The sequence below is a fragment of the Pholis gunnellus genome (assembly GCF_910591455.1).
Source record: "Pholis gunnellus genome assembly, chromosome: 17".
Classification (NCBI taxonomy): Eukaryota; Metazoa; Chordata; class Actinopteri; order Perciformes; family Pholidae; genus Pholis; species Pholis gunnellus.
This window is the reverse complement of record NC_136544.1, coordinates 13,271,795-13,286,420: the sequence shown is the minus strand read 5'-3', so window position 1 is coordinate 13,286,420 and position 14,626 is coordinate 13,271,795. Positions and strand designations below refer to the sequence as shown.

Sequence of the window (14,626 nt, the reverse complement as noted above, 5' to 3'; positions counted from 1 at the left end):
CACGAACGGCCTCATGATGTACGAGCAGTTGTGCAAATGAACTGCACATCTGTCTTTTACCGTGAACGTGTTCGGTTGATTTGTGGCGGTTTGATGACACAATAAAAGCCCCGAAAAACACATTTCTAAATCAGCTTCGCAGTCCGACGTGAAGAAACTATTTTCTCCCAAAGTTAGAACAGAAAACAGAATAACAGAAACACCTCTCAGTATGACATAATGTAATTAAGCACCACAAACCCCCCCAAAGAAGAGTGTATGTTACTGTCAAATGTGTTGTGATCACCACTAGTAGCTGCATTTCTGCTGCTTGAACCAGAAACTTAGTTCAGGGAAATTCCTCTGGCTTCATGGGGAAATGAGTTCAAGAATTTCCAAATTGGTCGACATTAAAAAAGAAGAAAGCAAAACATTGTGGCCACTATTTGTTTTGGCACCGGCGGGTTTGGTGGTAATATTTAAATGTGTAAAGGGACAGTTCACCCCAAAATCAAACCTACAGATTTCTCCTCTTACCTGTCATGGAAATGACGGAATTAAAAAGGTTTGTGAAATGAAATGTTCTCTTTGAAACACAATGCATTTTGGATTTTGAGGTGCACTGTCCCTTTAAGACCAGTATGGCAGGGAAGTGGTTGACGGTCTGAAACACGGTGATGAACCAACCGTCCTGGCGTCATGTTTGGGGGACTGTTTGAGCGGACTGCAGGACGCCGGTCGTGATGGAGACCTTTCCTCAAACAGTACTCTCCTGGAAGAGAAAAGAAAGAAACGTGTGAGAGGTTACCCTACAGTACAACGTGTGTGTGTGTGTGTGTGTCTGCTTTTGTCCCTCTGTTTGCATATGAATGTGCTTGCGTAGGCAGCCAGCCTCGCTATTTACACAGATCAACATCTGGCATTGGTTGCAATGGTTTGTGGTCTGCATTTCATCCCATCCGAACAATAAACGTCTCTGCCGTACATCACTTTGTTTCCACGGACGGCCCCGCGGGGCACCGGTCTACGGCTTGTAAAATCCTTTTATAAATCATACACCTCAATCACTGTCTCATCATTCTCTGGTCCATCACGCAGCTTAACAGGGAAACTGATTATATTCATTGGCACACAAAACGGACACACTTCTCATTATTACTATGCTCTTTCTCACACACACACTCACAAAAGGCATAACTGAGCTCACTATCTCATTAGGCGCAGGCACATGAGACACTAATGGCCCACTAATGCTAATTGAATGAAGATGGGAAAGGAGACGGAAGGATGTAGGACAACAATGAAGAAGAAGAAAAAAACACACGCTGTCATCTAATAGAGGCATCGAGTTGCGTTCTAGAGGGCCCTGTTTCACACTCGTCATGGAGCCTATGGGCGCTCGTTTTTTCCTCCCGTGTAATCGTTTTTAGGATTGTGGAAGTTAGAATTTTGAACCTCATTTGTCACAGGCAGTGATATCTCGTGGAGGAAAAGCACCGTGGCTGTGAGGTTTCTGGAAAGACTGCTGAATATAGAGCAGGAGGGATATCTGTGCAAACAGTGTTTGTTATTCGTGTCTTAAACCTCAAATCCCTCAATTTAGGGAACACGCCTTAGAGTAAAGAGTGGAAGGCTGGCTAAAACCGTGCCATGTACCTGAAATGTGTTGCTCTTTATAAACTAATAGTTAGGTATTGTTTAAAGCCATATTCGGCTGTGTGGATAGTGATATGTTGTAATAAATTGCTTGGTATAATATTTTGGTAACTGAATTGTCATTTTGCGATTCTCTCTTGATCTCAATGATGAATTGATGAAAGCTAAACTAAACCTTTTCTTACATAATAAAACATTTACTGTAAGAGACCATGTCAAAGTGATTGGTGGTAAATAAGATAGGAGATAAGATTCTGGGCAGTTATGAGCACATAAATAAGGATTTCAGGTCCGACCCTAGATACTAGTTTGAAATGCTCAGGGGGAGCCTCAGTGAGAGTCAGATTCTTTCTGAGCCAAGTTTCTTTTTTTTTATGATTAATTCATTTAAGAATTGAATAATTACAATATCCACTCTTGACGCTGCACAGCGTTCTGGAGCCGTATACTATTATGTCATAATTACATTCTACAGTTGATGACATTGGGCGGTGTGATGTCCATTCACACACCAGGAAGTCTCTCAGTGACGTGCCATGTGTCCTGATGGACAGTTACGATGGGACGGCAGCAATAACTGAGGTATACATACAGTGCCTCTGAGGGAGAGATGTGCTCAAATAACTCAAATTAAAAAGAGAAAACGATCACTATCAAAGACCAAAACAATACTGTGAGGGATTTAATATTGTATGTCTAATTTATAATTAATTATGATAAAGAATTTCAAATAAAACCCTTCTGACTTTAGCTTTTGTGAAGTCTTTCACTCCTTCTCTCGCACATACTGGTTTGTCTGTGCATGCACACACACACACACGCACACACACGCACACGCGCGCGCACGCACGCATGCACGCACACACACAAGCAGCCATGAAACTTGGATAAGCTTTGCAATCTTGGGCCTCTAAGTCAACAGGTGGATGAGGATAATTGAATCAGATGTGTCTGGAGTCTGAGGCCCAGAGATCAAAGCAGTGGCAAGTCAGGCCAGAGCTACACACACACACACACACACACACACAGAAGAAAATGAGAACACCATGTAGAGCCTCAGAAGCTGCAGCTTGGCTGATTAAAGCAGCCTGACATCCATACCCCACCCTGACCTCCAGGTGTAGAGCCAGTGGGCCCGGGTCTCAGCCTCAGGAAGGCCGTCTGACCCCGGGACACAAACATCTCTCAGCCTCCGCACTCCCTCCACCACGACCCAAAACCACCTGGAGGCAATATCAGTGGAGACACGACGGCCTGGCACCAATGGCCGACTACTGCCACTGCAAGGACAATGTTGTTGTCGTACTTACCAAGAGAAAAGGGGAGAAGAGGGAGAAGGGAGGTAAAAGATTTCACATGTGCATGAAAAGCACACACATAGAATGCAGAAGTCAGAGGAAGAGATAAGAGGAAAACAAGAAGAGGAAAAAAAAGGCCTAAAAGAGAAACCATTTCCTCCCTTAAGTCTTCATCATCCTCTGACATAAGAAGATGGAAAGGACATGTTGGCTAATCACCAAAGCTGTTTCGTGTGATCTCTTTACCCTCGCTGACTGCATTTGTTTTCCCGCAGCATTCCTCTGTCTGAATGACTGCTACAGACAAAGCAGCGGCTCCATCTTGTGGCAAAATTAGGAACAGCGAGGCGATAGTCGAAACGCATGGTGGAATTCGCTCAGGGCATTTGGCACTAATGAGGTTACTGTAGATGATGTATCTGTTAAAGAACACACACACACACACACACACACATTACAGCACAGCCACTCCTGTGTGAAACATCTCATAACATCAGTAGATCGTCCCGACTTTGCCTTTAGATCTTGGAACTTGAATTAAAGCGTTTCACGAGCTAAAAGAAGCCCTGCCCATCACCTGACTAATGGCGAGTGAGACGGAGATCAAACGTTGCCACATCATAGGGGAGTCGCACGAGTTCCCTCCATTTAATCTTATATAAATGAGAGAGACACATAAAAGGACTCTTGGTCCGGCTAATTTTCTCCATCAGGACGCTAGCCTGTGATCTGAGTGTCTTTCATGGTCTCATCGCAATCAGAAAATACGGTTCTCAGCCGTCTGCTCCCCACAACACCTCTCTCTCTCCACAGCCTTCCACAGCAGAGGGAACAACGGCCTGTGTCACTATCACTCCTAACGGAATTGAAATATGCTGTGCTGGTGGGACACGGGCTAGATAATAAGTCCTAATAATGACACATATTCACACAAATATGAATTACACATGGCAGCAGAGGGCCTGTGCCCTGGTGGATATTAAGCTCTTTACTACACTTACACTGCTCTCTTTTTATTATGCTAATGAGCATATCAAGCCACTGGGCTCTGATTTGCCTTTTCCTTGTTAATTGGAATGAAAAAAAAACCAAACCCTGAGCCATTACTAACATCACTTTGTCAAGCGCCTCAACCGCCTGCAGTCAGAGGAAACATCCCTGAGCGAAACTGGGATGATTTAGGGAGGCGTGTTGAAAGAGTTCACACGGGTGTGTTAACATGATTAAATGCTTTCACATGACTTTTTGTGCAGGTGTTCAGACAACTACTTCTAATCAAGCGGCACGTTTCTAAATCCGGAATACATACATTTCTGTTTTACAAATGGAAATCCAACAGTTTAGGAAACAAGCTAATGAGCTACCGAGCCCCTTTTCTTCCCTCTGCTCTGTGGGGGTTGGACCTCAGGTTCAACAACTGGGAGAGTGTAAAAAAAGGAGAATAACAGAAAGATGGGTCGAGAATACAAGAGGTTCCTCGTCCTCTCGTGCTGTTTTGAGGTGCATCTCTTTAGAAAAGTCAGAGTGGACAGCTCGAGCAGACTGACGCAAGGAGTTGGCAACGTCTGTGGTGCTGCTGAGCAACTACGATGGACGATCAGTCACGAAAAAATGCATGCATCCAGCTTCACAGCCAAGTTCAATTTGAGTCTGATAACATAACATCAACACAGCGTGCTTGGATAAATATCTTATGAGTTATTTAGTTATTTAGCATCCTCGAGATATATATATATATATATATATATATATATAAAAAAATGATTTTACGCTGTTAAAAGTCTGTTTGTGCAGACACATAAAACTATAGCTGAATGCTCATATGTAAAATGTGATGCATTCCAGGACCCCTCGCCGCCATTTTGACCACCAGCCACTGTGAATTCTTCCAGGGAATAAATGAGAATATGTTCCGCTTAGGAAAGTTATATTGCTAATACAACGATATAACTGACAGCTAATACATTTATATGAGTCGTGCTTCTTGCTGTTAGAAGGGGACTCCAGGCTGCAGTGTAGTTCATTCATTGTACCATAAATTTAGGCTCTTAGTCAGCTTGCTGTTCACACATAACACGCACCAGGCCATGTATCTACTTAAGTGAGGTAGTGTGCAGTGGAATAGTACCTGTGGTGAGCTGCGACAGGTGTGGAACTGGCTATGTCCTTAAGCAGACTGGAAGCTAGACTGTCATCAGTGTAGCTGCCCAGCTCTCCCGTCACCCATTCAGGCAGACCCGCATGGCTGTGCTCCGCGGAACGACCACTCAGCGGTTCATCGAAGTAGATTGACTGAAAAAATGAAAATTCACAGACCGGAGATAAAGATTTGGTTCATTGTTCTACAAATGAAGGCGGTGCATGGTCACTACTAGATGGCAATATGAATGTTTATGATTGAATGAAGCAGTCGTTCCTACCATGTAGGTAGGGAGCGTCTTGAGGCTGCCCGGCTCTGGTTTGCCGGTGAACGGCCTCTCAAGGACCCCTCTTTTGAGCATGTAAAGGAGCAAACGGGCGTGCATGTTGCGGTTCTTACGACCCATCGCACCTGAACCGCACGCAGCCGGGTCACACAGCTTCTTTATCCATACTGCACACCGCTGGCGCTCTGGAGTCAACGGAAGAGAGAGAGAGAGAGAGAGAGAGAGAGAGAGAGAGAGAGAGAGAGAATAAGTCTGTATGTATTATCTTGTCAGCGACTTTCCAGAGCCAGCAACTAAAAGTGTGATGTTAGACCATGTTTAGTGAAGTAAACAGAGATGATTCTCTCACCTGTCTTGTTGGGGTGTTTCAGGACATATGGCTTCATGTCCAGCAGGAAATGGTCAAACTCAGTGTCCAGCCTGTCCCACAAGTCCTCGTGTCTGCTCATGGTGTCCTGAGGAGATGAATACATTAATCCAACGGTACATAAGAAGTCACTCTATTGGTTAGCGTTGCCTTTGTTAGCTATAGCTACACAAAGTTGCAAAAGAGTGGACATCTAGCTAGTTATAACAAACAGGCAGGGTAAACATCGTGTCACGTGATGTCAGCACAACATGACATGGTAACAATCTGACAACTACACTGTTCACAAACTAGCTAACTAGCGATGGTTAACATTACTTCAGACATTAGCAAACGAGCTAAAGCAGACCTGTAAAGCGCTCGCGGGGTGGCATTATTATTTCACAGACTTCCACAAACAAACAGACGACACGCTTAGAGGAGTTTGCTGTTAACGTAAAAGCAGAATAACGTCTAAAAAGCGACTTACTTTGAGCACTGATTTGGCCGCTCAAAACGGTTCAAAACCTCAGCGTCCTCACTTTACGACACATCCGGTTTCCGAGGAGACGCAGCGGCGTCTCACAGTTGCCATAGGAACTGTGCATCCTTTTTACAATTTCACTGTTTGATTTGTATTTTTGAAATATATATAATATATGTATATATATATTATATATACATTTAAATTAACTTCCCAGTTTGCTTTAAAGCAATATATCTAATATATCTAATTAGAATACAGTCTACACTCTGTTTTTACTAATACTTTATATAAGCTTTAAACTAAGAAATAGACTACATTTTCAGGAGCATTTAATGTAGACAAATAAGGTGGAATATCTGAGATAGTGTGACATGATTCTCAGCTTAGTCAAAAACTGCAATGCAACTTTAAGTCCACACGATGGTGCACAACACCCTGAGTGTGTGGGATGGTCAGTAACGGAGGGACATGTCGTCTTGGTTCATTCCTCATCAAAATTTAATATATATACATATATATTTCACACAGACCATATATTTAACAAAATACCCTCATCTGGTGCACAGAGAACAGCAGAGGAAGTAAGCGTCATGTGTTTAGGTAACCCAAAAGTTATATAAACTCTACCGCGAGGTTAATTGCGCGCTGAAATTGGAGCGAAATATTCCCACAGCACGTGAAGGCGGACTTCACCGACGTCACTTTTTGAATGAAAAAGAAGCGCTCAGCTGTGGTCCACGCAGAGGGGAGGCGTGCGGTCCGTCAGGAGCTCCTCCAGCAGAGACAGAGCCGTGACAAAGAGACGAGGACCCCACAGGAACACCAAGTTGTGGCTGTGTAGTTTTTGTTGTCGTTAGTCCCCCATTATGGCTGACCATCTTTTACATTATAACGACTCGGCTGGGGTTGGGAACCGATTCGCCCGCAAAGGTGCTTTGCGGCAGAAGAATGTGCACGAAGTGAAGAACCACAAATTTACTGCGAGATTTTTCAAGCAGCCGACGTTCTGCAGCCACTGTACAGACTTCATATGGTAAGCATCCCCAGTGCACACCTGTCTAATGCAGACAGCCTGTCACTCACCTTTGATGCAGATTCTCTTCATAGATAAGAGCAATTTTAGCAAAGCTTGCGGTTTTTTCCCCCAGCAACTTTATCTTCCCATTGAAAGCCTAAATGTAAAAGAGTTTACAGATACTAGTCACAGAAATTGAGCGTTTTGCCATTTCTAGAGCTTTAAGCTAATTTGTTAAAGAAAGCAAGATTTACTTGTCATTTTAAACAGTTCCTGAAATTTTAATTTTCATATTGCCAACCACCCTAATTGTGTCGTTTGTGTTGCAGGGGATTTGGGAAACAAGGATTTCAATGCCAAGGTAAACCACTTGCATGTGTGTGTATTGGTGCATTTGTTAATGGGAGTGTCACACTGATCGTGTAGACACTATAGAGCAGCACGACATCGCCATGTGTCAGTTTATACCAAGTTACAGAAGCCAAGCGCCACACATCCACAGCTGGATATATGCTTTATCATAAAGCAGTTTACCATCTCACTCAAACATCCAATTCTTTCTTTTTAAATATATTCACTCTAAAACCTCAATTTCAGCATTAGCAAGTTGTTACATGAGCAAATACTGTATATAGGTTGCAGATCAAGGACACATGGAAGTCTATAAAGTAAGTTTCCAAAGTTTTTATTATTCGTTTTCTTATTAAGAGGGCACTTCACGCTGCAAAACAAGAAAGCAGGGGTTAATATTTGCTTGAAAATTACTTTGAAATGTTAAGATTAAGTTGGGTTTAGTTGTGGACACACCTTTTAAGGGTTTTTCACACCTTCAGGAGCAGTTTTTTTTTTTTTTTTTTTACCCTGACCACGTTGAGCTTGCAGGCATTGGACGGGGAACATCTGGAGAGTACCTGGAGTTGCTGTGGAGATAACTGGCTCGCTGGTAGCCGTTTCTGGACTGGACAATATAGCTCTGTGGAGGAGGAGGGTGGCGTGGACGGATCGGTTCACTCACTCTCTGGGTAACCACTGCTTTTTGGGGGCCGACAACTGGTTTTTGTGCCTGGTCGTTCTCCTTACTAAGGTCAGGGTCTACTCCTCCAGAGAACCAATAAAAGGGTCCTCCCATCCCAGATGGATAGACAGGCCGGGCTCCCACATTCGCTGGGTTACTGGGGGATGAACTCTTCTTCTTCGGAGTGGACGTTGAAGATCCCGGGCTCATGTATTTATCTTGGATATACCGTCCTGCAGTATTTGAAAGCTGCCCAGCATCCTCTGATAGATATTTAGCCTGGATAGGGCCTGGCTGAGGCTTTGCTGGCTTATTCTGCTGGTCCTTGCGGTTTAAAGGAAACATAAGTAGTCTGTCAGGGTTCTCCAGGCTCCAGTCTCTTAAACGACCATTGACAAGTCTGTCTATCACACCAGAACCTTGTGTGTCGGACAGGTCTTCTGGAGATGGGACCGAATCGGAAAAAAACACAACACATTAGATATTGCTGAGGCCTAATGTGATAATTAAGAAGAAAGTCTTTACCCATTATAGCTGGTGATCTAGCACTGCAGTCAAACAGCAAATACATCCAGGAAACCCTGCAGGAGGCCAGTAAACAACAAACATCCAATTAAAATCTCTGTGAAAGGTAATTGAAACAAATAAAGTGCAAAGAAATGCTCAACGTCAATTAAATTTACAGCAGAAGCAGTCCAAGAGCCATGGCTATTAGCCAGAAAGCAGCACCCTGTCCTCCTCAGACGCTGTGCCGTGAGCCGTGCTGCTCACTGGGACTAACTAGCCTTGAGAGTAAGTCCTGGCCTTGTTAGGCAATCCCTCTGTGTCTCTTTTGTATACTGTTCCTACTAAACGAGGCACATTAGCAGCAGCTGCTCAGAGAGCAATTAGCGGCCAAATCGTTAACAGGTGTGGCAGCTGGACAATCCAACACACTGTCTTGAAAGTCATCTTCGTTACGCTGAAATCTTTTTCTAATTTTGCTCATTTCGGAGAACGCCGAACACCTTTTCTTTGAATTGACCTTGCAGTCAAAAGGCTAGACTTTCGCTTAATGCTTTTACATGGAGTCAGGGTGCCTCGCATTCCCTGAAATCAACACCCTGATGCCACCATCTTTTGCTGGTGTAACGTTTCCCTCCAGACATGTGATACTGTGGCAGCCAAAAGGGGAGAAAGGCAAAGGAAAGTGCGAGGAGTGAGGGAGACAAAAGGGGCAAAACATTAGGAAGAGTTCTATTAATGTAAAATAAAATGTGAAATATTGGATAGAGAAAATGAAGTTAATGGAAATGATATATATGATGTGTATCTCTCATTAAAGTAGACACCATTCTGATTGTTCTCCCTCTTTTGCATTTGTGCAAGAACATTAATTGATGCATGGCACAGCAACTCCACAAGCTTTGCATGTGACAAAGATTACTGCCATTGAGCTTAAAGTATAAACTACCAGACATTGAAGAAGGCCTGATCATCAGCGTTGGGAGGGCCCAGTCTGTAGAGCTGCTGTGCCTCTAGAAGGTGGTAATCTTACTAAATACTGAGTAGAAGCAAAATGATCAATCCTGGTGCTGACTGCACTATCATGATGATAAACACACAACCAAACTCACTGGCATGTGTGTCGTTCCCGTTGCCAACTGGTGTCATCCTGCAGGGTCACGTTACAAAGTGATGCTGCAGTGAGAGGATCTGTTTGCTTTAATTAACTCTCAGTGTCTCCCCTATGTCACAATGGACACATGCGTCTTTTACATGGGAATAGGACTGGCTCTGAACTGTCTGACGGGGGAGCTTGACCATGAATGCATCATGGGAGTATAGGCTGACAGATGCATGTTCTTGGATGTAGGCAGGATGTTGTTCTTGTGTGCAGAGTGTGCATAAGGAATGCGTTGCTTTTTGAGAACCATGTAGTGGGCTAATCCCTGGAGGCCTTGATGTATGGATTTCTCTTTTCCTCATGGGGTGGATGCATAGTGTCTTTTGTAATTATAGGTTAGGGATATAGCCGCATGTGAATATATGTAACTGCAAGACAGATTTCTATCTCAAATATGTAATACTATGAGACTGTAAATCATGGCATATGTTTCATTCTGATACTATGAGACTGTAAATCATGGCATATGTTTCATTCTGTGAAAGCAAACTTAGCTCGTTATCCATGCATGAAGCTCAAGAACTGAACCTTTTTAAGAACTGCTTCTCTGAGGCAGGAATGTCCAGACAAAATGCTTCATACATTCACGCTGCTCAAGGTGACAGTGTTGCATGTTTGAGGTGCAGCTCACCAGCAGAACCTTTGGCTTCTATAAGGAGTTATTAGAAAGGTGGGAAAGCTCTGGCTCCTGTGATCTTTCATGCATCCGTTTCCCTGCATGCCTGGTGTCGGTTTATTGTTTCTTACACTTAGGCGTGGGCAGATTAAGAGCTGTCTGGAGCTCCCTGCCCTGCATTGAAAAGCCAGATACCAGCTTTCTTGTTTATTCTCCAGCGATCACACACCTCCACCACACACAAACAGAGTGCCATCCAAAGCACTGCTCAAGGATCTCTGAGTGGGTGGAGGACAGAGTCCTTGCTGCTCCCAGGTTGGTGCCTGGTATACCTTGTTATTGTTAAAGGCAACAAAGGGGATGTGCGGTTCACCGTGGCGTATGTCACAGAATGACATTACAATGAATGGAACACTTAATAGCCAACATCATAATGGCTTGATGTTCAGCAGCCTCACTATTTACTGCCATTAACCTACTTTCTTTCCAGATGTGACTCACCACAATATAATAAAGAACCCGTACAATAATCCCTTCTTATATTTCACTGTCCAGTACATTGGTTAGTGTATTTAATATAGATCGTAGAGGTGCGCTTGCTCGCATTGGCTGTGACGTGGTCCACTGTGGAGAATCTGCGACAGCGATGCATCCGGTCATATGGGCATGCTGAGATATATATCCTACACACCCAATGCAATGATACACTCCACCTGGACGTCACCAGCCCTCCCTCTTCTCCCTCACGCTGTGCATCTTTATTCCCACTCACTTTCATTGTGTGTTGGCTGTGGGGTTTTTTTTTATTCATGACTCATGAGTGTAGTCAAAAAAAGAAACACTTGTAGCAAAATGTCAAATCTGGACTTCAAATTTCTAGTGCGATAGGTCTGTTCATCATACTTTTATATTTTATTTTTAATATTATAAGATTTAAAACCACGTATAAGCCTCATTAACCACCACTTCAAACCTTAGCAACAATGGCATGAACATTTTGAAATCACATTTGAATTGAAATCTTTGACGTAGAGAGACTGCTATTGCAGAAACGGGTGAATAATGTATCATTTGCACCCACTAAATAAAATTCTTAATTTACCAAATGGCAAATCTGGGAATTACTCACCTGACCACAACCCCCCCCCCCCCCCCCCCCCCCCCCCCCTTCTTGTTAGGAATCCCCCAGAGTGATTTGACGAGTGTATTCACTGAGATCAAACGATGCAGAGATAAATTATTGGCTGTTATGTTGCTTTTACGCACAGCCGACAGATGGATCGGCGCTCAACACTCGCAGCTCCACGTGTAAAAAATTTCAAGTTGTATTTTAATTCGGTTTTTGACTTGAGAAAGTATGACACGCGAAAAAAAAGGCTGAATCATATCAAAATATGACAAAAATATGAAAGAAAAATGATGTTGTAATTAAAATTCAGGTCTGACTTATTCATTATTAATTCCCACAGGAAAACTATTCCTGCCCCAAATGTCACAGACAAAGTGGTGTGAGAGTGAGTTTCAGCGTCAGATCCCTTGTCCTCGTTGTGGATGCTCCGCCCCCCCCCCCCACTTGCCTTCCCCTCCTCCCTAGCCTTTTGAATTTGAGCGTCTGTGGAAAGGACTGTGCCATCTGGAGAGTTGAGAAGCCATTGCTGGGAGGAGAGCACCACGTCTGGACACAAGGAAGGCGAGAGGAGGAGGGAGAGGCGGTTGGAAGTAGAAGAGGATGTAACAATGTAGAGAGCGTGGAAAGAAGCTGAGGAGGGAGGCGAAGTCGAAAACGCATACGTACAAGACTAAATAAACACGGGAGGATTTGCAATCGCATGGGTGGAAGTGTGAGAGTGCAATGAGATGATGAAGTCAAAGAAGCCTTTTACACATCCTGGCTTCATGCTGTAGAGTTTTGGCAAAGATAACGCAAAACAGTGTGACTACTCGGAGCAGATGAAAGAGAGCAGCGTGAAAACGGTGGTGGGTATTATGTCTAGGAGATGACAAAAACAAAAGGTTGAGAACTGAGGCCAAGTTACATCTGAGTAGTAAGAGCACAGATTGACGTAAATGCTGAAGATCAGAGAGACTTCAGCTAGTAGTAACTGCTTTGTTCGGCCAATCGGGGACAAAATATTGACATAAATTGATGTGGAACAGTTGTTTTTTTTCACATCCAGCAGCAACATTGTCATTCGTGTTGAGTTTCTGGCCACCTGATGAATTTAATTCCAATATTCTCTTTCTTTTAGCTCTGTTTTTGGTCTTTAGCTGCTAAATGCTCCACTACATTACCCAGCCAGTTCCATGTCAGCTGTTTGGTGCTGAGCAGGTAGTGTGCAGTGGATTTTTAGAGATTTTTCTCTTCAAACAGCTGAGAGAGTGAACCAAAACAGTGAAGTTGCAGCCGGGCAGCGAAACAATGAGCTGAAAATGGCTGCACAGCTCTGTAAAGCCAAAGAGATCTGCAGATTCAGCTGATATTTCTCTGTAGCTTCATCCCTAAGAGTGACCCCTTTTTCACCCATTGTCATTTGATATTGTTCATATAAAATATTGATTATAGCAACTTTAAATCAGTAAAATGTACGGTAAATCATTATCTTTTGTAAAATGACGTCTTTCTGAGTGAAACAGAACATGTTGGTGTGTAATTGGGTTTGGCTCAGCGAACACAGAGCTGTAGACGACTGAAGGCCTCCGGCAGGAAGACAATGAAATAAGCCAATTAGAGCACAACTACGCTGTGTTTGGTAACGTAAACAAAATCGGAATAGTCGCCCCACATCACTCTTGAGTCTGTAGTTTTAGATGAATAATCAGAAATGCTTTTGTTTTACAGGGAAAGAGAAGGCTTTTGATATGAAAATGAAAAACCTTTAATTGATGAAAAGATTTTCATGTGTTTTCTTTTTTATATTTTCTTGGTATAAACCAACAGACAATGGAGAAATGAACACAAGGACACGGGAGTAGAAGATAACTTCACTGTGTCTTAAATGAAGTGAGGGTGTAGTAGACAAATGAATCAGAAGCCATTGACAGCACATACAAAAACACAATCTTATGTTCTGTCGACAACGGGGACATTTCAGAAGGGCAGAGGTTTGCTCACTACGCTGTTGGCGTGAACCATCTCCATGTTGTTTGCGGTTCTTCTTAAGTCACATCTCCATAACTGTAACCAGCCTAATCTGTTGTTGTGTTTGAACTATATTTGCATACTAAATGCAGCCAACATTGCCTCCCTCTCTCATTTCCAGTGACTGTTTACTTCTCCCCAAGTGATAACGATGAGATCTGTATCATCATCCTTATCATCACAGATGAGGGCGTTGGGTGTACGTGTCGGTTAGCATGACGAGGGCTGACTCCGAATAGACGGCGGCGTAGGTGTAGAGCCAATCACTTCCTCCGCTCAGAGTGGAGCGGTGGCCCCTCATTAACCAATCAAGGAGCAGAACCGCGTGGGTGTCGGAACATGAGAGCCAGAGCTCCTGATGGGGAGCCCCAGACAATAAACATCTTACACAACGGCGAGCATGAGACGCCGGTGACATGTGAAGGGTCCTCCTGCTCCACTCGGCTTTGTGCGTTAAGACGACCTTGATACGGTTCATTAAATCTTACGAAACGGATCTAAGCCCTGTTGCTTCATTATGGATTTTTCTTTTTTTTAAAACATATTAATCTCCTGCTCAGCATTGTGGGTGTTCTCTTTACATTTGTAGGCAATAGCATGAGTTAGAGAATCCATTCATTTAAAAGGGTGCGGCTCATTATTTCGTTATTTACTCGCTAAAAGTAAGTGAAAGGTTGTTTATTATGAACTCATCAGTGGCCAAAACTAATATACTAGAAATGTAAGTTACTCTGAATACATCTGACGCCTTGAACGATCAGAACAGTAGTTCAATTGTTAATCGAAAAAAGCAAATTAGATTTCGCAGCCAGCATAATGATGAGCACCTGGACGAATTAAAAGTCAATCGTGCTCATATTCTCAGCAGAGAAACCCTGTCATGTATTTTGAATTAGATGCAGTGCAGTAAGAGCGAAACATCTGAGAGTTCTCACATCAAGTTGGTGACTAAAATATATTCAAAAATCATTTTGATTGACGTC

At 43.3% G+C, this 14,626-nt stretch overlaps 2 protein-coding genes across 2 annotated transcripts in view; one reads left to right on the top strand and one right to left on the bottom strand.

Moving 5' to 3' along the window:
• The window catches only part of cep112 (centrosomal protein 112), a gene marked incomplete at both ends in the record, with an annotated part of 83,293 nt that extends 77,485 nt beyond the window's left edge, over window positions 1-5,808 (bottom strand). Inside the window, 4 exons of the mRNA XM_079176849.1 lie at window positions 667-751; window positions 5,062-5,225; window positions 5,354-5,544; window positions 5,709-5,808. Coding sequence (XP_079032975.1) covers window positions 667-751; window positions 5,062-5,225; window positions 5,354-5,544; window positions 5,709-5,808 — 540 coding nt within the window. The remainder of the gene's footprint in view (window positions 1-666; window positions 752-5,061; window positions 5,226-5,353; window positions 5,545-5,708) is intronic.
• A 1,250-nt stretch (window positions 5,809-7,058) lies between these two features.
• Window positions 7,059-14,626, top strand: part of prkcab (protein kinase C, alpha, b) — a gene marked incomplete at both ends in the record, with an annotated part of 83,134 nt that continues 75,566 nt past the window's right edge. The window contains 2 exons of the mRNA XM_079176850.1: window positions 7,059-7,225; window positions 7,537-7,568. Coding sequence (XP_079032976.1) covers window positions 7,059-7,225; window positions 7,537-7,568 — 199 coding nt within the window. The remainder of the gene's footprint in view (window positions 7,226-7,536; window positions 7,569-14,626) is intronic.